This window comes from Gracilinanus agilis, chromosome 3, assembly GCF_016433145.1.
Source record: "Gracilinanus agilis isolate LMUSP501 chromosome 3, AgileGrace, whole genome shotgun sequence".
In the NCBI taxonomy this organism is placed as follows: Eukaryota; Metazoa; Chordata; class Mammalia; order Didelphimorphia; family Didelphidae; genus Gracilinanus; species Gracilinanus agilis.
In genome coordinates, this window is record NC_058132.1 from 93,028,857 (window position 1) to 93,052,074 (window position 23,218).

The following is a 23,218-nucleotide window of genomic DNA, read 5'->3' on the forward strand; positions in this document are numbered from 1 at the left end:
GCCTCTTCTCACCCCAGACCTCTGGGCCTTCTAAGCTCTCCCTTCTCTCCAAGGCCTCAAAGTGTGGAGGGAGAGAAGGAAAGGCCAGCTCCTTCAGACCAGGGGATCACTGAGGCCAGAGACCATGGCTTCCCTTCAGACCGGGGCCAAATGGTAGGTTGTTCCAGGGCCCCAAGGGTTAAGAGGCCTGGGTGAGAAAGGAAGGAGAGTCAGCCCCCTGTGGTGACGGGCGGCTGTGTCCTGAGGTCAGCGGCTGGACGGGCCAGGAGCCCAGCTCCCCCTTCCCCCTCCCCCTCTCTCAGGAACAGAAGCCACTTGTTCCCTGGGCCTGGACTGCTTGGAGCTCTGGGTCCCCCCAGGGTTGGGAGGGGGAGGGGGGCCTTGAACTGAGCCCAGAAACTCCCCCTCCCCTCTGGCTGGCTCTCTGTGGGCCTTCTTTTCCCTAGGGCCCTAAGCCTCCTCAGGGGAACAGGGCTTGGGATCCCCAGCGTCACTGTGAGTCCCAGCCCCTCGGTGCCATCATGAGCTAATCTCCTAGAGATGGGACAGCTGATGTGGGGGGCAGTGTTAGGGCTGGAGAGGCAGAGAACGCAGAAAGATTCAGATCCAAGTCCTGGCCAACAGGGCAGGTCACGACGTCCTCTGCTCCCCTCCAGCCCAGCGGTCCATCCACTCTCCCCAAGGATCAGCCATGATGTGGGGAGACGGAGAAGGAGAAGGAGGTCCAGACCCTGTCCTTGAAGAGAGCCCAGGCTATGAAGAAGAACAAATTCTCATACAAGGAACTGTTAGAACGGGATAAGGCAAACTCAGGACCTACAGGATGAGGGCTCCAAGGGAAGGAGCCAAGTGGCCATGGGAGGGCAGGAAAGCCTTCCTGGGGGGAAGACTCAAAAGGAGTCTGGAAGAGGGAGGAGAAGTAAGACTTGGCAGAGCAGGGGAAAGGGCCTTCATACCTCCACACAAGGAAGACTGGACAGAGAACGTGGAGGAACAGGGGGCTGGAGAGGAAGGATGGGGCAGACCTTGGGCAGCCCGGAATATTGGGCCAAGAAGTCTGGTTTGGAGCTTTTCCTAGCCTTCAGGGCCCCTCAGCAAGCTTACGGTAATTCCCAGTAAGCACACATAAGAACCCAGCTGATGATAGAGCACCTTAATGAACCCCGAGTCCTGGGTTTGGGGTCCCATCTCTATAGCACCTTAAGGATGACAAATACCAGCTTTCCTCACTAAATGGGACAGGTATTATGATCCCCCATTTTCCAGATGATGAAACTGAGACCCTGAACTGCCAAGCACTTTAGCCTAAGTCACATGGCCAGGAAAGGTCAGAGCCAGGAGCCAGGACTTTACCCCAAGGCCTCCTGACCCAGGTCTGGGATCTTTCCCCACAATCAGGCTCTTAGAGCCTGGCTTTCTGGACTGCCTGCTTTTTTGCATTTTCTAACCACTCAAGAACCTGCTGGGATCAGGGCCCTCCCGTGCCTGGCTGTGGATCTCCCCTGACCCTATTCTGAGCTAAACCTGCCCAAGCTGGCCCAGTCCTTTGCCTGCACGGAAGCCCCCTCCATCAGAGAAAAGAGCCTCTGCTGACCCAGAGAAGCCTGGGTCAGATCCAAACGTCACCCCAATCTTGGTAGCTCACTGGGGCCCACCAGGAAGCCCCTGCCCTGCCCGCCTCTGCCCAGCTCCTTTAAGACACCTCCCCAGGGTCCTTTCTGGCCCCCTCAAATCAGAGCTGCTCAATCCAGAGAGTGAGCCCAGGGCTTCCCAGCTCAGTGGCCTGCTATACTCCTAAGGAGCTCCCAGCAAACACCCATGGCTCCCCAGCCCTTCACCCGGCCCACAAGGACCTAACCCCTCACGAAGAGGAACAGAGGCTGCAGATCTCTCCACCACCTCCACCCCCCACCCCCCCCCCCACCCCCCGCCGGGGCACAGAAGGAGCCCAGACCATCGGAGTTGGAAGGCCACTTAGAGATCAGAGATCAGAGCCCAAGAAGCTGAGACCCAAAGGGGGGACCACTGATTTACTCCAAGCTCGTACCGAGGATCCAAGTCTGGAGTAGAATCCAAGTGGCCTGACTTCCCCCACCCCCGAGCCCCTCGCCCAGCAGCCCAGGGACACTGCCTCCAGGAAGCCCTTCTAGCCTAGGCTGGCCAGAGCCAGCCTCTTTGGCTCCCGAGCCCACCCCTCACCCCGCTGTCTCAGAGGCTGCGGGCCGGGTGGGTTAAAGGTGATCTCCCAGAGCTCCGGGACTCTTCGAGACAGAGATGGGACTCTCAGTTTACCGATCGGGGAAATGGGGGAGCCGGTGGTCGGGGAAACATACTGACCTGGCTTCCGTGCAGCGAGGACCCAGGCGTCCAAACTCTCCCCGCGCCTCCGCTGACTTGCGGCAGCCCCGGCCCCCCGAGCTTCCGCCCGCCCCACGTGACGCCCCCGGGGAGGGGCCCGGCCAGGACCGGGGCTGGGCAGGGGGTGGGGGGAGGCCGGGCCCGCCTCCTCTGGGTCTGGCTGTGTAGTCTGCGGAGCCGGTCTGGGCTGAGTCTCTTTCTGCTTTACTGTCTTGTCTCTCCCTCTCCCCGCTGGCTGGCTGACTCTTCGCGGTGAGGTGGAGACTAAACGCTGGCCGGAGGAGCCGAGGGCTTGAGTTCGAATGTCGACGGCCTCGGGGACTTAGTCGTCTTGTGACCGTGGAAGAGTTCCCGCCCCCGCGCTGAGCCAAAACAAGAGCTGGTCCCCAGGCTCCGGATGGCTCCCTTTCCTGCTCTAAATCTGTTTCCGCCTTCCCCCGGGATCGCTCCGTCCTAAAGCCTGAGGCCGGGGGAGCCAACAAAGTTCTTCCTTCCCGGGTCTTCGTCCGCTGCGCCTTTGCCACCTCACCCATCCCATCACCTACTCCGCAATCCAGCCACACTGCTCCCTCTGGCCTCCTTGCCGTTCCTCCCACGTAGTCTCCCCGTCTCCAGACTCCGCGAAATTGAGCGGGCAGTCCCCCGTGCCTGGCCCGACCTCCCTCCCCATCTCTGGCCCCGGCCTTCCGGCCTTCCCTGGCTGCCGTCAAGTCCCAGCTAAAACGGCACCTTCTAGCAAGAAGCTTTCCCCAGTGTCTCACACGAGAGCCCTCCCTCTGGAGTTAGCTCCAGTCTGCATGCCGCCGGCGATGGCTCCTCAGCGGACTCGCGCCCACGTTGTGTCGCCCACCTTTTCTTTGCGTCCCTCACGCTTAGCTCGGGCCTGCCTGGCACACAGTGAAAAGGGGAGACCCCGAGTCGGTTTATAAATGTCTGTCTTGTCTTGACTAGGTCACGGCCTCAGAGCAGGACCCAGCTGAGTCGTGGCCATTCCTAGAGCCGAGATTCCCAAGCCCGGCACCAGGGAGAGAGAGAGAAGCGTTATTAAGTAACCCAGGGTACCTGACTGGGGCATTGCTCCACTGACTAGCTGGCTGCACGACCCTGAGCAAGTCATTTCCCCCCCGCATCTCTCTCACCGGGGACTGATTGGGTTCTCCTCCCCTTGAATGATGGGAGGCTTCCTGAGGGCAGTGGCTGTTTCCCACCATGCACTCTGCCCCACCCCCCAAACCTTGGAGTGGCTCTTTTCTTGAATAAGGGCCTGTGTTAGGAGGAAGATGCTCCCAGGAGGCACCTGAGGAGCCAGAATTGGGGATGGAGGATGGGGAATTAGTTACTGTTTTGCAACACTCCTGTGGGAAGGGGATAGATCTAGGACCTGAAGGGACCTCAGAAGTCGTCTAGTCCACTCCTTTTAGGTTACAGATAAGGAAATCACACAGGAACCAGAATTTGAACCCCCAATCCTGGACACTTTCTCCTACATATTATACTGGCTCCTATTTCTCTGGCATACAAGCTACTTTCCTCACAATAACCCTGGGAGATAGAATGAACTACTATTCTAATCTTAGGTTGGGGAAACTGAGTCCCATTGCAAGGAAATGACTTGCTCAGGGTCACCCAGCTAGTATCTCAGCCAGGATACCATCATACCTAGAGTTAGGATCCAAGTATGGGGTAGAATCCAAGTGGCCTGACCATACATGCCCATTCAGGGCTCCCTGAGTCCCCACCCACCCCACAGCCTTGGGACCCTACCTCCAGGAAGCCCTTCTAGCCCAAGCTGGCCTTTAGCTCCTGAGCCCATCCCTTACCCCTCTGCCTCAGAGGCAGGGGGAAGGATAAAATGACCAGTGAGAAGGGGGCAGGGGCTCCTCCTCCAAATTTTCCTTTTGCAACCAATTGCTGCCAGTTTTCCTTGACCAAATCCAGCCCACATTGGTAGCCATTTCTATTCTCTCTTGGCCCCTACACACATGCAGGCTCCTACTGCTTCTCTAAACAATGGAAATTGCCACATAAACTCCTGGGGTGATATGGGAGACAGGCAAAAGATGATCTGAGGAGACCGGAGCCCTGTGCCTGCCCGGTATTCCCTGGATGGAGGGGTAGGTGACTTGGCAGCAAAATACAGACCCTGCCAGGGCTTGGGAGTTGGAAGAGAGCTCTGCACCTGCATTTAGTGGCCGTGTAATCGTGGACAAGTAGCTTAATCTCTCTGAGGCTGTTTTCTCATTTGTGAAGGGGGAGGGGAGTGAGACCTGTGGCACCTATCTAGAACCAAAGGTTGTTGGGAGATGTGCTAATGCAAGCACTCTGCAAGCCCCATACAAACAGTGGATGTCTCTTATTATTACAGTCCCAGTTCTGCCCCTGACCAGTTGCATGACCCTAAGCAAGTCAGAGCCCTGTCTGGACCAGCTTCCTCCTCTGTAAAATGGAAATAATAATACTTGGACCACCTTCCTCAGGGCAGCTAGGTGGCACAATGAATGAAGTACCAAACCTGGAGAAAGAAGACATCTTCCTGAGTTCAAATCTGGTTCAGATACTCAATAGCTGTGTAACCCTTGGCATGAGTCACTTAACCCTGTCTGCCTCAGTTTCCACGCCTGTAAAATGAGCTGGAGAACGAAATGGCAAACCGCTTTAGTATCTTTGCCAAGAAAACCCCAAATGGGGTGACAAAGGGTCAGGCACGACTGAACGACTACCTTTCTCACAGGGTTATAATCAAGACACTATAGAAATGCAATTTATTATTAAACAATAATTTAAAAAACCTTTTCCATTGACATCCCTATTGCCTCACAGCAATAAGAACTAGCACTTCTATAGCTACCTAGACACCGATTGCAGACAGCCCCTGGGGTTCTCATAGGCTATGCCAGGAAATTAAAAACTCTGGCAGGCTGGACACGAGGCCCAAAAGGTTTCAGGTAGGAGAGAGTGACGGGGCAGGGGATGCAAGGATCTCACTTGTGATATTTTCAACCCAGGTGACCCCTGGGGTAAGTGACAAGCCCCAAGACTCAGTTTTCCTCCTATGTAAAATAAGGGATTTGGTCTCATTAACCCCTGAGATCCCTTCCAGTTCCAGAGGGAAGGGTCTATCGAGCCAAGGAGATCACAAGAGGATTGGCCCATACAGGATGCATTTGGGAGCTACTACCGTAGTGAAGGTGGGCACTGAATGATGCCATAATGAGGTGCCCACACTGAAATCAGAGCTCTTTAAATGTGAAGTAGAATAATGATTTCAATTGTAATGGTTTTTTCCATAATGACAGAGCTCCCCAAACTCACCCTGGCCTCAGCAGGCTTCTTGACTGGCTGGGTATGAGGGAGCTGAAAAGATAAAAATGGATCAAGGAGCTTAGTCTGGTGCCCTCTGATGGGCAAGACTTAAATAGATGGCCAGGTGCATGATGGAAGACCCCATTCTGTGGGGCCATGAGGCAGCCATCTGCTCACGCTTAAAGGGCATCAGCACAGGACAGGCTGGGCCTGGCTTAGGAGATACACAACCAATTGGTGTATCACTTCTGCATCTGAATATTTTCTAGAAAACATACTCATCAAATGGGATGGAATATCGAGAGGTTAAACAGAAATTAAAGTGAATGCCAAACCTGGATGACACCACCAGGTCATGGAAGCAGCAAGGAAGAGGGAAGAAGTGATTAGAGAATATAATATTAGCTCTCTTTTTTTTTTTAACTTTTACCATCCATCTCTGAATCAATACTAATAAATATGGTTCCAAGGCAGAAGAAGGGTAAGAGCTAGGCAGTGGGGGTTAAGTGACTTGCCCAGGATCATACAATTAAGAAGTATCTGATATATATAAAATCCAGTGGAATTGCTCATTGGCTACAGGAGTGGGGAGGAAGAAGGGGAAGGAAAGAACATGAGTCACGTAACCATGGGAAAATATTCTACATTAATTAAGATTTTTAAAGTTTAAAAAAAATTTTAAAGGAAGAATCTGGGGCCAAATTTGAACACAGGACCTCCAGTCTCCAGCTCTCATCCCTGAACCATCTGGACGACCCAAGTATTAGCTCTCCTAAGCCAAAGAGCCAAGGAAGCTCAGAATCAGAAGCGTTAGAGAGACTTTGGATAGGAGTTGAGGGAGCAGAGAGGCTTGAGAAGTAATGAAAATTGAAAACCTGAAGGCCTTAAAGAACTGGGACCTCCCAAAGCTGATGGACCACTGGGCCTTGAGGCTCAGCACAGGCGCCATTACCACCTTTCCTGTTCCATGTGCATGTGTCTCCCCCAATCGCACTGAGAGCTCCCAACATCCAGAAAGCATACAGCCTCAGCTCTCAGTTCAGATCCCGTCTCTTCCACTTACTACCTGGAATAAGCCACAGCTCTTCCCATTACACCACAACTCATTACCACAGCATATGGCTGGGGTGGGGAAACAAGGGAAGGAGGGTCTGTACAGGCTTAGTGCAGACCCATAGAATAAATGAATGGCCAAATGAGTAAAAGATAAGATTATAAAGCAATGAAGGGATAAAAAAGATAAATGAATGACTGAACACTTAGGAAAATGAATGCATTAGGTGAATAAATGATTAAAAGAATAGTTGGATAATAAGCAAATAAATGATTTAACAGAAAGAAAGCTGAAAAGGCAGAATACCCCGTAAAGGAATAGAGAGAAATGAGGGCCCTGACCCGAGGTTGTGGCTGTTGTATCAGTTTATTGGGGGCTATTTCTATACAAAATCTGCCCCACCTCCCATTTCTCACCCCTGCCCTGGGAGAAAGGGACCAGCCTGGGTTGGGGGAGGGAGGCACCCCCCAGGGGTTATCATCACCACCCAAGGCAGGGGGACAACTCGCCAGCTGCCCTATCCCCTTCTCAGGGGGAAGGAGGAGGACGTAAAGTAGCTCGGCCTAAGTCCCAGCCCTCTCCTCCCCTCCCTTCCAGCAGGGCAGGAAAAGCCTGGCCTGGGGTTCCCCAGCGTTCTGAGGGGTCCCTCAGTTAAGAGAGGAGTCGTCATCACTGCCTTCCCCTCCTGCCCCCCGCTCGTCCCGGCTCTCGGCCACAGTGCTTTCATCGATGTTCTCCAGGGAGTCAGCGTGCTGGACAGAGAGCTCCGACAGCGCCACGCTGGGCAGGGGGCTCTGCTCTGGATGCAGCCATGGCTTGAAGTGAGGCTGATGCTTCTGTTTCCATTCTGGATATTTCATGCAAGCCTTGTACATCTTCTTCATTGCCTGTGCCACGAGCACACCAGAGCAGGTAGGGAAGAGAAGAGAAGGCGTCTAAATGACTAAATTACGACCCTGCCCACATCCCTGGCATCCCCCCTACCACCTTGTATTTGTGAATTGTTCTCCCAAATCCAGGCTCAGTCTTAGCCCCATTCCTCCCCTCCTCCCCACGTGCCAACACTACTCACCTTGGGAGCCAAGAACTGAGATGATTTATTCACTACCCACTTGGGTAAGGAACCTGTGAAGGAAGAAGAGTGACTTGAAAAGAGCAGTGAACTGAACTCTGGGAGCTGGAGGGTACCTCGGAGAGCACCTAATGACCTGAGCAGGAGTCTCCTCCCCAATATTCCTGAGAAGTGGCTTGTCTAGGCTCAGCTTTAAGGCCTCTGAGTGATGAGAAACTCACTACCATATAAAATAGAGGTCATTATCTTTTGCACGGCTCTGATCATTGGAAAGCTTGCCCTAAACTCAGTAACTTTCTCCTCTTTGGGGCTGGGGGACCAATGGTCAGGGAAAAGCAAAGCTTCCTGCCCCGGATGGGGTAAAATCAGATGCTCTCTGAAGTCTGAACACTATCAAGAAAGGAAATGTCGTTAAAAAAAAGAAAGGAAATGTCTAGCAATAAGTATGTGGACAAAATGGGAGAAGAGAGACAAAAAATGTATTTGGGGGGTGCAGCTGAGTAGCTCAGTGGATTGAGAGTCAGGTCTAGAGACGGGAGGTCCTAGGTTCAAATCCGGCCTCAGACACTTCCAAGCTGTGTGACCCTGGGCAAGTCACTTGACCCCCATTGCCCACCCTTACCACTCTTCCACCTAGGAGCCAATACACAGAAGTTAAGGGTTAAAAAAAAAAAATGTATTTGGACCTTCTAAGTGCCCCACACAGCAAGAACCGGCCACATGACAGGGAATGGATTGTCTGAAAATCAGTAATCTGGACTCAGTGGTGTTCTTTAAGGTCCCATCCAGCTTTAATATTCTGCCAGTGAATCCCTCCTTCTCTGTACCTACAGATGTCTTGAAAAAAGTGGCTTTTGCAGCTGCCCCCTGGTATCCTCTCCAGGAGCACCTCAAATCCCACCTACCCAAAGCCTCGTTGGTCCTTCACCCAGGACGCTTCTGATGTCATGATCCTCATGGGAGCAACCACCATTTACCTGCCTACTGTGTTCATAACTTACTACTGTATCAAGTTCAAATCCCTCTGCTTGGCACTCAAGGCTCTCCAGGATCGAATGCTCCTCTGCCTCTCCAACTTATTTAATGCCACGCCATCCTGGCTCTACTCTACTCCAACTCACTTCTCTGTTCCTTGTGCCCCTGGCTCCATCCACCTTCGTGCCTTGGCTCATTCCCTCCCCTTGATTCCCACGGAATTTCTGCCCACCCTTTAAGCCCAACTCAAAAGCCGCCAGCAACACTTCCTCCTCGAGAAAGCCTTCCTGGAGGGATCTCTTACCAGTAATGACCTCACCCCTCCGAGTTCGCTGGGCATTCTGGTTTTCAATGCCACATATATTTAGCTTTCCCTATGAGTCTGTTAACTTCAGTGTCTAAATTAGCTCGTCCCAATACCAACATCCACGGTAGGGGTTTTATAAGTGTGGAATGAACTCACCTATGAGGTGGATAAATAAGCAAAAAGACAAAGGCCACCTGCTCCTTTGAGGAAAGACTACTTTCAAATGCAATCCCCTTCCAACTATTCTTCAGATAATAAAGGAGAGAAGCTTTCTCCTTCTGCTGTGTAGTCAGTAATCCAGGGTAACCAGGTCTACAGTTTCGAGGGGGGGAAGGAAAGGAGGTTCCGTGACAAATGCACAACGCGCTTCCCCCAAGAGAAGGTAGAGATGGTTTCCTTTTGGTTTCTGCATTGTCCAGCACCTAGCACAAAGTAGGAACTTGTCTGTCCCTTTCCCAGCACAGAGCTGATTGATTTTTGCTTCCCAGGACATCAGGTCCAGGTGCTTAGACCTTTATTGATTATTCTAAGACCATCTGATCTCCAACCCTTGACTCGAGGTTCTTGTGTGGATCATCTTTCCCTCTCTCCTTAAGAGAGGTGGTATAATATAGGGAGAAGAGCCCTACACTTGGATCCAAGGCTAGATTTGGGGCCTGGCTCTGACGCTTGGTAATTGTGGGACCCTAAACAAATCACGTCCTTTCTGAGCCTTATTTTCTTCATCAATAGAATACCAGTTTCAAGTAGAAAGGGGATTCAATTTGTTCTGCTTGACCTAAAAGGGCAGGACATGAAGCAACAGGAGGAAGTTATGGGGAGGTTGACCAGCTCAAAACAAAAGACAGTTTCTTAACCACCACAGTTATCTCCAAATGAGACAGCCTCTCTGAGGGGGAGGAGAGTCACCCTCCCTAAAGGGTGCCTGTGGGAAACCTTTTCTGGTTCCCCCCCATTGCTAGGGTCTTCTGTAGACAGATCGCCATATGTCTCGTGGTTATTTCATGTTCCCTCCTCCATTAGATCAGGAGATCCTTGAGAGCAAGGGCTGCTTAGAACCTTTCTTTGTGGCCCCCAGCTTGGCACCATGTTTAATACAGACTTCTTGACTGACTGGTAGGTGGAGGCTGGCATGGCTTGGAAGGGATGCAACAGAGAGGATTCTTGTTCAGCTAGAGTTTGATTTTGAGGGAGTGCACTAATCCTAGAGGAAGGGAGATCCAGAAATGGAGACCATCCTGGAATTGAGTTTAGGGAAGCTAGGAAGAGGCTGGGTCCTCTTCAAAGGCAGTGGCCAGAGCCAGAAGGCAAATGGATGGAAGCCAGGAGAGCCACTGTGGTCATATTAGGGCCCCTTCACACGCACTTCCTCATGACCAATTCTGGACTCCCTAAATCTGCTGGGCTTAATCCTTTTCCCTAGGTCCCTTCTGGAGAGCTTCAGAAAAGCCTTATCTTTCCTAGTTGTATGACCCCTGGGCAAGTCACTTAACCCCCATTGCCTAGTCTTTACCACTCTTCTGCCTTGGAACCAGTACATAGTGTTGATTCTAAGGTGAAAGATCAGGGCTTCAAAAAAAAAAGTCCAATCTGTGTCTAGGGGGTAAAGGGGGGGAAAAGGATGGGCCCAGGCTAAAGCCCATGACAGCAAGGGACACAGAGTGGGGCTGAGTCCCTAAGGCTTTTTTTTTTTTTTTAATGGTGAGGGGAGTCAAGCAGAAATGGAGCACAGAGGAGGATGAAAGCATTCCAAGAGCCGTCTTTCCCTCCCCCACCCCCACCCCTTCCTCTCTCACATGGAGAAACTAGAACAACAAATGATAGTTCCCATTTCTACAGGGTTTTAAGGTTCACAAAAACCCAAGTTCCCACCTCCTCCATGAAGCCTGCCCTGATCCCCAGGAGTGTAACTAGCTTCCCCCTAAAGAAAAGCACTCTACAAGGAGCCTTCCACTTGTGTCCCAGGGGTGCTCTTAATTTGTCACTGAGGGTTCCAGTCCTGTTTGTAGCCCACAAGCTAAATAGGGACCCGCAGCACTGAGCTACACATATAGCTCTTCTTCTTTTTAACCCTCACCTTCCATCTCAGAATCAATACTGTGTATTAGATCCAAGGCAGAAGAGCAGTAAGGGTTGGCAATGGGGGTTAAGTGACTTGATCAGGGTCACACAGCTGGGAAGTGTCTGAGGCCACATTTGAATGCAGGACTTCCCATCTCTAGGCCTGGCTCTCCATCCACTGAGCCACCAGCTGCCACCACAGGCTCTTATTTTTAAAATATTTGGTGGCTGAATAACAACAGATCACACTTATATAGTGATGTAAGGTTTGCAAAGTAGATTATATACATGTGTGTACATGTACATATACATGACACACTATATATCAAATGAAAGTTTTATATTCTTATATTTTTTATTTTACATATTTTTATAGGTATACATGAAATAGAAAGAGAAACTACAAAGGATCATCTTTCCAACTCAAGATCACAAGCAAATGCCAAGAACAAGAACTGTGGAACAAGGGAGGCCCAGGATCACAGAGCTGGTACCCAGAGCTCCAAGCTAGGCCTGTTCCCACCCCTCACCCCTGGCCCAAGACAAGGCAGGGGATGGCAAGGTTGCCACCCAAACCTACACCCAACATTCTCAACAGAAAGATCCACAACAACTTCAAAGGATTCATTAAAAAAAAAAAAAAGTTAGCCCCCTCCAGAAAGAAATGGTTGATTTGGAATACAGAGCCCTAATTTTTTTTCTATTTATTTTTCTTGACACCTCCCCCTCAACATAGCTAATGTGGAAATACGTTTTAATGACTTCATCTGTATAATGGACATTACATTTCTTGCCTTTTAAAGGGTAGGTAAGGGTAAAAATTTGAAACTGAAAGGAAAAAAATTAAAATTAAAATTAAAAAAAGCTCAAAACTTCAAGCCAGGTCAGCAGGTCTGATCTGACTCAGCCCTGGCCTAAGCCAGCACCCAGAACAGAGACTGTAGACTCAGTCCCTTGGTAGGATAGTAGCTGGGGTGGGGGGGGTGATCCCCAAAACTTCCAACTAGGGAAGAAGGGAAGGAAGGAAGAGAGAAAGAAAGGAAGAAAGGAAGGAAGGAAGAGAGAGAAAGAGAGACAGAAAGAGAGAGAGAAAGAGAGAAAGAAAGAGAGAAAGAAAGAAAACTATTTTGAGGCTTGAGCTATCTAATACACAAATCCAAAAGAAGTGAATAGCACCAACACACCTACAAGAAAAAACCTCAACCAAACAAAACAAGACCAACATAGCTTACCCACAAGCCTTATTAGAAGTCCTAAAAGAAATAATGCAAGAGCTTAAAAATGGTTATTATTATGAATTAAATAGCAGTAACAAAGGAAAGAATTGGAAAAGAAATAAGCTATGGAGGAAGGAAGGATTTAGAAAAAAATTATTAACAGTCTAACGGAAGGAAAAATTCAAAACTTTACTCAAGTAAGACTCTGAAAATTAGAATGGACCCAACAAATTAATGACTCCATGAAAAAAAACCCAAGAAATATTAAAACAGTCAAAAGGTTGGAAAAAATAGAAGAAATTTAAGAGGAATCTCCAATCAAAAATAACTGACCCAGAAAACAGATCAAGGAGAGGGTCATTTAAGGCTCATTGAGCCACCTGAAAACCATTTTTCCTCCCCACCCCCAAAAAGCTGAATATCATATTTCAAGAAACCATGACAAGACACTGCTCAGATCTCTTTATACCAGATGGCAAAATGAAAATATAAAGAATCCATCATTTATCTCCTAAAAGGAACTCCAAGATGAAAATTCCTAAGGAACATTACAGTGAAAATTCAGAGCTACCAGGCCAAAGGAAAAATACTGTAAGCAACCAGGAAAAAAGAATTCAAGTTCCAAGGACCAGAGGCAGAGTCACACAAAGATTAAGTTAGCTTGTTACTAAAAAGGAGCACAGAAAATAGAATATAATGTTCTGAAATATTATAGCAAATAATATATAATAAAATAAAAAATAAGCAAAAGATAAGCTTACAGTAAAGAATAACATACCCAGTAAAACTGAGTATAATCCTACAAAAGAAAGAGATGGATCTTTAACACAATAGAGGACTTCCAAGCATTCCTGATGAAAAGACTTGAGCTGAGTAAAAAGTTATGGGTGGGGGAAGGAGGATGAGGGGGAGAGATGATGCAAGCATCCCCAGCTGTGATTTTGATTTGACTTAATAGTTTTAAGGATTTTTCCAGCTTTAACATCTTGTAAATTGTCTTCATCTTTCCCTACATCTTACCCACATCTTAAAAGAAAGGAGGAAGGATACACTAGGAAAGAAAAAAAGAAGGAATTGAAGGAGGGGGAACTTATGAAATCATCTCATTAAGGGGTAAAATTGGAGGTCTATACAAATGAGAATAACATGGGAGAACAAGTATCAGTGAACCTCATTCTGACCTGATGAATAGATGAGTAAGCAGAGCTAGGAAAATAATTTACACTATAAAAACAGTGTAAAAATTTTTTTTGAAAGATTTCATCTCTGATCAATGCAAAGATCAACCATGAATCCAAAAGATTGATGCATGATACCCACACCTCCAGACCAAGAGGAAAATGGTATACAGAGACACCATTTTGGAACAGGACCATGTCTCTGCCATACCATGATGTCTCTCTCTCTAGGATAAGAATTAAGATAGAGAATGAGCCCATGATTTTACTGAGATAGGGAAATCCTGAGTGCTGAAACCCTTTACTCATTCAGGTTAGAAGTTGACTTAAGAGTTCCCTAAAGCACTGAGAAGGAGGGTAAGTGACTTGCATAAGATCACATAGCCAGAGACAAAACTTGAACCCAGGTCATCTCAATCCGGAAGCTCGTTTTGTCCATGATGCTTCGATGCCTTGTACTAATAGGTAAGTGTTCTTTTTGAATCCCCTTTTTACATATTATGAAAACATGGCCAAAAAGTCAAGTGGTCTGCCCACCACCTCAATGAGATGGAATTTGAACCCAGGTCTTCTTTACTCCAAATCCAATCAATGCTCTGTCTGTTAAGCAACACTTCCTCTAGCTTAAAAGGGACTCTCTTCCTGAGGTCCCTCTCCCTCTGCCCCAGGCTTTACTCTCTCAGGTTCTTTAAATTTAAATCCTCAAGGTCAATCAATTAAAACAACATTTATTAAGCGCCTACTGTGTGCTAAGCATTGTGATAACCACTAAGAATATAAATGTGAGAGTCTTTGCCCTCTTATTATTAGTATTAGTATTACTAAATATACATATTTGGGGGGTGGGGAGACCCCAAAAAGAAAAACAGGAGTCTCCTTTTGAAGAAAGAAGTGCTTGCGCTGAGCCTTAAAAGGAGTCAGTGATTCCAAGTAGTAAAGGGAAGTGAGGAGAGCATTTGGGCAGGAGAACAATCTTGACTCCTTCCTCCTCTCCCCTTTGCTCCCTATATTTACCTGCCCAATCCAGACACAGTCCCTATGTCATCTATTTTGTGAGGAAAGCCATTCAAGTATGATTATCCCCATTTTACAGATATTCAGAAATAAACTGACTTTCCCAAGGTCACACAGTCAGTACAGAGCTGGGATTTAAAATCATATCTTCTAACCCAAAGGTCACTGTACCATAGCTGCCTCCCAAGGATCCAGGGGTCCCTCTCCTCCTAGTCCCCAGTTCCTTTCCATTATACCTGACCCCAAAGACAAGTTACAATTTTTTTGTGGAGAAAATTGTTGACAAAATTAGCCAGTGGCTTAGAGTCTAATGGCTCTCATCTGATGTGGGGAGGATGTAGGGAAAGATGAAGAGAATTTACAAGATGTTAAAGCTGGAAAAATCCTTAAAACTATTAAGTTAAACCATTACCATTTAACAGGAAAAAGAAAAAACCTGGCATGAGGTAAAGGAAATGGACTTGTCCATGGGCAGCTGGGGGCAGAGTGTAGAGTGCTGGCCTTGGAATCAGGATTCATCTTCATGAGTTCAAATCTGACCTCAGACACTTACTAGCTGGGCAAGTCACTTAACCTCTGTCTGCCTCAGTTTTCTCATCTGGAAAACAAACTGCAGAAGGAAATGGCAAACCACTCCAATATCTTTGCCAAGAAAACCCCAAATGAAGTCACAATGAGTCAGACAGGACTGAAATGACACAACAAGGTCTCAGAGCTGGTGAGTCGCAGGGCTTGGAACCCAGAACACCCCAATCCCTCCCTCCAGGTTTCTGACTACTACAGCAACAGACTAGGGTGTGTCTCACACCTTAAATACAGATTAAGCCTGACTCCTAGAATAAACAGAGCAGGTCATAAAGAGGCTGGCCACGTGCCCCACTCCCTCCTCCCAGCTCTTCCTGTGGAAAGGAATCTTCAGAGGCATTTTTTTATTTTTATTTTTTTAAACCCTTACTTTCTATCATGGAATCAATACTGTGTATTGGCTCCAAGGCAGAAGAGTGGTAAGAGCTAGGCAATGGGGGTTAAGTGACTTGCCCAGGGCCACACCACGCAGCTAGGAAGTGTCTGAGGTCAGATTTGAACCTAGGACCTTCCTGTCTCTAGACTGGCTTCCAATCCACTGAGCCACCCAGCTGCCCCCTGCATTTCTGAGTCTTCAGCCCCTTCCTCATTCTCTTCTCTCCTGCACTGCCCAGGAATGGCATGACAACTACTCTTCCAAGGGCTTCTCTTTTCCCAGGCCCCATCCTCCTGGCTCTCTGAGCCTGGGACACCATTCCCCAAATACACCTGGCTGCTCTTTGGGGCACTGGGCACCCGTCTCTGCCCAGGCTCCTATGAGGGGGCAAGCTCCCCAAGGGCAGCTCCTCCTCAGCCTCCCTCATCTCTGGAGCTGCCCTGGCAGCCTATAGTTCCCGCTTGTCCCCTGCCACCTCTCCTGGCACAAGGCTGGGCACATAGGGTGTGGAGAGAGGCTGAGGAGAGGCACCTAGTTCTCAGAAGGGAAAGGAAGCGGAGAGGAGGGGGCCGGGCTGGGCGTCTCACCTTTGGGGTCTACCTGGGCCAGGTAGGTGATGACAGAGTTCTTGGGGCCCGTGCTCTGGATGAGGTAGCCCGTCTGGATGGACACGGCTCGGACCAGGTCTTTTCGGGGTGGGTATTTCTAGGAAGGGAAGGAGAGGCATGAGGCACAGGTGTCGCTAGCCCAAGGGAGGGAGGAGAGAGGCAGCAGAGGCCTTGGGGCACTTCAGACTCAGGAAGCTCCCCTAAACAGCCCTCCTACCCACCTGCCCTTCTCTTGGGGGCACCCCACCATCTTTCCCTCTTGGCCTTTCTCCAGCCCTCTCCCACCTCGAGGCTTCAAATAATCAATGCTGTTATTACAACGGGAGCTTTTCTTCCATGACCCTCGGTTTTCAGTCAGTCACCTCTGGAGTCATCTATTCCAATCTCCTCAATTTAGAAAGTGAGAGAACTGAGGCCAGAAGAGAGAACGGGCCTGCTCTGTGCCACGCAACAAGGAAGGGATCCCTCCTGGACCTGAACCCAGGACTGTGACCCCCTCTCTGAAGGCTTCTAATGATGAGAAGAACTTCTGTCATTTCTCTAGGGGTCTGACTTTCATGAAGGACTCTCACCTAAGGGTGGTTAAGTTGTGGGTTAGGATTCCCATTTAACAAATGGGTAAACTGAGGCCAGAAAGAGAGAAGTGAAGAGGCCAGAAAGAGGGAAGTGAACTGGCTAGGCAGCAGGTGGCCTCCACCCAAGATATGACCTCAAAGTCTAGAGGAACTGAGGTCAGAGATGAGACCATGGCGCAGATATGGGGTAGAAGTCTGTAAAATGAGGGGGAACAGGGATAAATGATCTTTCAAGTCCCTTGTAGCTTCTGACACTATGATCCTTGGGGATTAGGTCTTATGGCATCATCATTCATATTTTCATAGCACTTTAAGGCTAATCAAAGTGTTTTTCCTCACGACCTCCCTTCAAAGGTATATTGTTGTACCCATTTTTTAGGTGAGGAAACTAAGGCCAGCAGAGGTGACTTGCCCATGGTCACAATGCTTGTTAATTATAGGGCTGAAACTCAGACTCAAAGGCTTGGGTTCTGCCCACTGCATGGCACTGCCACTCAGTCTCCACCACGATGCCCAGACGCCGAGCTGCACGCAGCATTTGGTGCCTACGGGGCTTCAGACCTCCCGGAGCATGTCCCCATCTATATACCCTTCCCTAGATCTTCCAAAGAGCCTGGATGGAAGACAGCCGAGGGAATATCATCCCCATTTCAGAGATGGAAAAACTGAGCTGCAGAGAAGGGCCAAGGAGCTTGCTCAAGGTCACACCGGAGAGCCACGGGCTCTGAGGCTCTCCTCTCCATAGCTCGTGCCTGCCAGCACACTCACTGGGTGCTTGACCGAGTAGTTCATGATGATGTAATCGGCTCCCATGGGCAGCCAGGATCGGAGGGTGATAACGTCACGGTTCTTCAGGGGTTTTGGACATCTCCCTAAGAGAGAGAAAAGGGTACCGTTAGACCTCGCCCCTCAGGGCCCTTCCTGGAAGCCCTCAGGCTCCCTCAGTTCCTGGGCCTGGTTCTGGAAGCAGGAGCAGTGAGCCAAGGTCCAGGCGTCCCAGCCGCAGCCTGGTCTCCCCTCCATCCTCCCCCTCCTCCCGCTGGCCTTTTATATTATCATAAGTTAAGATAAGATAACAATATATATGATCATAGCATCATCTGAGATATTGGCTAGTATGGTCCTGCCCCTCCTTTTCTGTCCCGTTCTCGGTTTCCTGGAGAGGAGAGTCACTCCCCCGTGGCCTGGGAGCTCCCCTCGACACAGGTGGGATTCTTCCCTCGCCTGCTGGGCACACGGTAGCTAATGCCTTCCTGAACAGACGAAGATCCCAGGAAGACTGCCTGAACAAGGGCTGAGTACATAAAAGAGAAGGGAGGGCAAAAAGATCAAGGTCTTCCCATCTGCGAAGAGCAGACCTGGAGCAAAGACGACAGACTCGTTCTGCTAGACCCCAAAGGACAAAACTAGAACTGGGGGGAGGGAAGTTCTAGGGAGAAGGATTTCAGATCAACTCTTAACAACGGGGACAACTGAACCCACAATACCTTACTAGGTTGATCCCCCAGTGAGATCGAAGGAAGAGGAAACCGTCCTATGCATATAAAAATATTTATAGAAACTACATTTGATATATAAGATCTTTATCAGATTGCTTATCATCTCAGTGAGGGAGTTGAGAACTCAAGACTCAAAATTCTTTTTAAAACGTTAAAACTATTTTTACACGTGATTAGGTAAGGAATTAAATTTAAATTTTAAAAAAATTAACTGCATTTGTGGTGGTCAGGACCTGAAACTAAGGGGGTGCCCATCAACTGGGGGATGGCTGTTCCATTTATGGCATAGGAGTGTCACAATACTATGGTGATATAAGATGTTCTCAGAGAAACCTGGAAAGACTCATATGAACAGATGCAGTGAGAAGTAAGCAGAGCCAGGAGAACAAGTGATACAATAACAATTTTGGATGATTCAAGAGCTCTGATCAAAGTAATTATCAAACGTGATTCTAGAGAATTGATGATGACACATGCGACCCACCTCCAGAAAAAAGAGTGATAGACTAAATGTACAGAATGAGACATATCTCTGGTCATAGCCAATACAGGAATTTGTTTTACTTATCTGTGTTTACTTAACTAACTTCTGTGGAGGGGGGTGTGAAAGGATAGAGAAGGTTGGGAAGAAAAAAAACAAATGCTTAATAATTTTAAAATAATAATTTAAATGTTTTTTAAGACAGAATGTCTTAGAATCAATACTGAGTATTTAAATGCAAAAAAGTAAAAGCTGGTAAGGGCTATGCAACTGGGTTTAAGTGACTTGCCCAGGGTCACAGGAAGTATCTAAGGCCATATTTGAACCCAGCTCCTGTCTCCAGGTCTGACTCTCTATCTACTAAGCCATCTAGCTGCCCAAAATTACAAATTTTAAAAGTCAATTGTGGATTATCCCCATAGTGAAGAAGCAAGCTGTCTTGGGAGGGAGGGAGGGAGCTCTACCATCACTGAGGCTCTTCAAGGCTGATGACCCAGTGTCAGGGGGCAGTAGAGGATTCCTGAATAGGAAAAGGCATTTTCCTCTCAAATCCCTTTCATCTCTGAGTGTCTAAGACTCCCATCTTTAGAGGGCATTCTGACAGAGAGGATAGTATGTTGGAATTTGGATAAAAATTTGACTTCAAAATCTGACTCTGACACTTTATAGCTGAGTTTAAATTCTCTGAGTCTCAGTTTTTTCATCTGTAAAATGGAGATAATGTCTCTGAACCTACCTCATAGTCTTTCTGCGAGGCTCGAATGAGATGTTTTATAGATAAATGCTTTGCAAACATTAAAGCACTTTATAAACATCACTTATTCTCTTTCTCTTTTTCTTCTAATTCCTTTTTAGGCAAATAGGGTAAAGTGACTTGCCTAGGGCCACACAGCTATGGGTCTGAGGCCAGATCTGAAATCAGGAAGATGAATCTTCTGTGCCACCTTGCTGCCCCATTAGTTATTCTCATACCAAAATTTCACAATTCCAAGATGTCATAAGTTAAAAGTTTTAGAGCCTATAATTCTAAGATATTTATAGTTCTAAGATTCCATCCAAATTCTACAATTCTGTGGGTCTGTTATCCCAGAGGGGCATCGAAAAGGAAAGAGGGGGGGCTCAGGAGAGACGGATGGATGGATGAGAAGGGAAGAGACCGGAGATTGGGGACAGGTTCCCAGATGCTCACAGGAGTAGTAGCCCACATCGGCGTTCACAGTCAGGCGGGCGATGTCGAAGGTCTCAATCACATTGCTGTCCCACTTCTTCCGGTACTCAATGTCATGTAGTACATCATAGACCGTCTCAGCTGGCACATCTCGGCACTCCATCCGGCACTGTGGATGGACAGACAGAGGAACAAAGGTCAGTGTCCAGGGCTGAGAAGCCCTAAGAGGCCAGACATGGAGAGGAGAGGCTGGACCAACCGCACACAGGAGGGGCCACAGAAACCACACCGATGGGGGACCCGGGAAAGGAAGCCAGAGAAGAACAAAGCCGAGCACCGCCGTGGGGAGCTGCATCCTTGGCCAAAGACAACTCAGCATCAAATCAATTCTAGAAACGACCGACAATTTGTAATAAGGGCAGAGAAGTGACCATAAATCTCTATGCCCTAATTACTTCAGAAAAGCCAAGATCTCCCTAGTCCACATTAAGCCTGTCTCTACCAATGTAGATCATGGCCCCTCTCTCCAGCATCTAGGTGGACTGCTGGATAGGGCCAAACTTAGAATCAAGAAGATCTCAGTTCAAATCCAGCCTCCAATGTGTATGACCTGGGCAAGTCACTTACCTATTCAGCTTCCTCATATGTAAAATGGGGATTATAGTAGCACCAACCTCCCAGGGTTATTGGGAGGACAAAATGAGATCATTATTTGTAAAGCACTTTGAAAGCTTTGCTAGCTATTATAATAATAATTGTTATTATTATTAATAAAAGTTATTATTATTATTACAAGTAAAAAATCATCTCCTGGTAGCCATTCTTTGAGTGAAGAATGAAAAAATGATAGATCTACAGTGAGGAGGCCTGGGTTCAAATTTTTCCTCACCTATGTAACTGTGTGACCCTGGGCAAGTCACTTTCTATCGTTCGTTTTTGTAAACCCTTACCTTCCATTTTAGAATCAATACTGTGTTTTGGTTCTAAGGCAGATGGACAGCAAGAGCTAGGTAACTGGGATTGAGTGACTTGCTCAGGGTCACATAGCTAGGAAATGTCTGAGGCCAAATTTGAACCCAAGACTTCCTATCTCTATATCTGGCTCTCAATCCACTGAGTCACCCAGCTTGCCCCTTTTTGTTGTTTCAAGAGGCTAAGATTCTGTGACCCTACAATTCAAAACAGCAGAGCAAAAAAGAAAGAATAAGGATGAGTCTAAGTTTTCTCAACTGTAAGATGGAGATAACAACACATTAGCACCTCCTCTAATAAGTAATCTGTAAAGATGAAATGATAACAGAAATGTGAACTAACGAGGCTGGTCTTTGGACAGCAGAGACAATGTGCCGTCGGGGCCAATCACAAAGCCTCGGCCCCTTGGCTAGGTCCATCGGATCACCAACCTTGGGCTGCACTGGCAGAACCTTCAAAAGCCCAGTTCCTGCTCTGCACCAGGAGGAGGCATCCGAGGATGCCCAGAGCTAGGGTCCAGTTCTTCCAAAACGGGCTTGAAGGGGATGGTCAACAAACTCGGTAAGTGAACAAGATGAAATCTGACTGCTTTGTAAGAAATAACGAATGTGAGGAATTTAGAGAAGCCTGAGAAGATACAAGTGAACTGATGCAGAGTCAAGTTAAGCAGTCCTGGGAAAATCCCTAGAACAAAGTCAAAGCTATGTAATCAGAATAACCCATCTTGGCCTGGGGAAGAGAGGATAAATTACCCCTCCTTCCTCTTTCATGCAGAAAGGGATCATGGGTGTGGGATGCCACCACTGAGCTGGTTTGGGTAAACTAGTTTGGGGAGGGTTTTTTGATGACAAGGAAAGGGTCCCTCAGGCATGGGTGGGAAAACTGGTACAGCAGGTGTAGATAGAAATGATGCTCTCAAACCAAAAGTCCCATTTCCAACCAGCTTCCCAGAATGCAGACTTCTTTGGCTATCTCCATTATGCCTACCTTCCCCAGGGAACTCATCACTGGAAAATCTCATTAGGTTACAAGCCAGCCTGAATCTGCCTGGTCCTCACATCTCATGGATGCCCTCTGCACCTCTGATTAGACCCTCTGACTGGAAGAAAGGGCTGGGGGCTCCAGAGCCTCTAGTGGAGGAAAGGATCACCAAAGCCTTCTCCCCTTTTCCCACCAGCTTCTTTGTTTTTGGAGATGTTTTGATTTCTTCATCATACCCCCATGCTAGCTAGACACCTCCTCTCACCCTTTTCAGTTTCCTTTTGAGTGTTGGCTTCCCCTCCCACCCCATTAGATTGAAAGCTCCTTGAGGCCAGGGACCGTCTCTTTTTTAACTTGTATTTGTATCCCTCATGCTTAGTACATAAGAAGTGACTGATAAAATGTTTATTAACTGACTGATGGATAAGACATCAATAAAGCTTTTATCTTTCAAAAAAATGTTCAGGGTTGCAGATATTGTCAGATCCAGCGCATGTGCTGGCCAATTTTACTGAATTGCTTTTTCTTTTTCTCTCCCTTCTTTTTTATTTTAAAAAGAGATAGCTCACTGGCTGAGGGAGGGAGGGAGGAGGTGTGGGAGAGGAGCTCTGTGTATATACACACACACAAGCATTAAAAATTTTTTTAAATTAAAAATTATATGGCAAATACAATTAAAAAAAACCAGGCTTGAATGAGCTCCACACACAGATCCCAAAGGAGATCCTTGTGTACCAGAGAACACACACTTACATACACCACAAAAGCACACCTTGCTGCTATTCTACACTGGACATCTCTAAAATTAATGTGTTGCTAGGATAAACCTTAACCAAACACTTAATTGAGTATCATTTCTCTGCCTCCTTGGAGTTTTTCAGAGGGCCTTTTGGGATAACTTAGATGGCTTTCTCCTCTTAAAAACACGTGCACACTCACCAAACACGAAAATACAAAAACCCAAGCTGCTCAAAGAGGTCTGAGTCTCTGGATAAATTTCCCTGCAACAAAGCAGCAGTGGGGAATTGAGCTGCTGAATCATTAAGCTGCACTCAACGCTGGGTTAGGATTTGGGTTTGGTTTTTTTTTTCCCCAAAGATAGCTGCTGCAGGATGGAAGAAGCATTAACAGCAAGATCGAGCAAAGTGCACATTCTGACATCACTCTACGGTTTAACAAAGTACTCTGCCTTAAGCTCATCTCCGCCAGGAGACAGGTCTGTGGGGGCAAGAGTGCAGATTCTTGGCCCTCTTTGGCAGATGGGAAAAGTGAGGTTCAGAGAAAAGGACATGCCCAGAGTCACCTGTCTAGGTAAGTGGAAATGTCAGGACAAGAACCAGATGTACAATTTCAAAGTAGGAAGAGGACCTTGAGAGTATTGGATGCTCGAAATGCCCCCATTATTATTAAGGCTGTAGGATCTGGAGCTGGAAA

The 23,218-nt window shown here is 47.8% G+C and overlaps 1 protein-coding gene across 1 annotated transcript in view; it reads right to left on the bottom strand.

Moving 5' to 3' along the window:
• Positions 1-7,062: 7,062 nt before the first annotated feature.
• Positions 7,063-23,218, bottom strand: part of STARD10 (StAR related lipid transfer domain containing 10) — a 33,454-nt gene continuing 17,298 nt past the window's right edge. The window contains exons 2-6 of the mRNA XM_044665982.1: positions 19,853-20,000; positions 17,452-17,555; positions 16,088-16,205; positions 7,788-7,840; positions 7,063-7,602 (exon numbers count right to left, since the gene is read on the bottom strand). Coding sequence (XP_044521917.1) covers positions 7,363-7,602; positions 7,788-7,840; positions 16,088-16,205; positions 17,452-17,555; positions 19,853-20,000 — 663 coding nt within the window. The 3' untranslated portion in view covers positions 7,063-7,362. The remainder of the gene's footprint in view (positions 7,603-7,787; positions 7,841-16,087; positions 16,206-17,451; positions 17,556-19,852; positions 20,001-23,218) is intronic.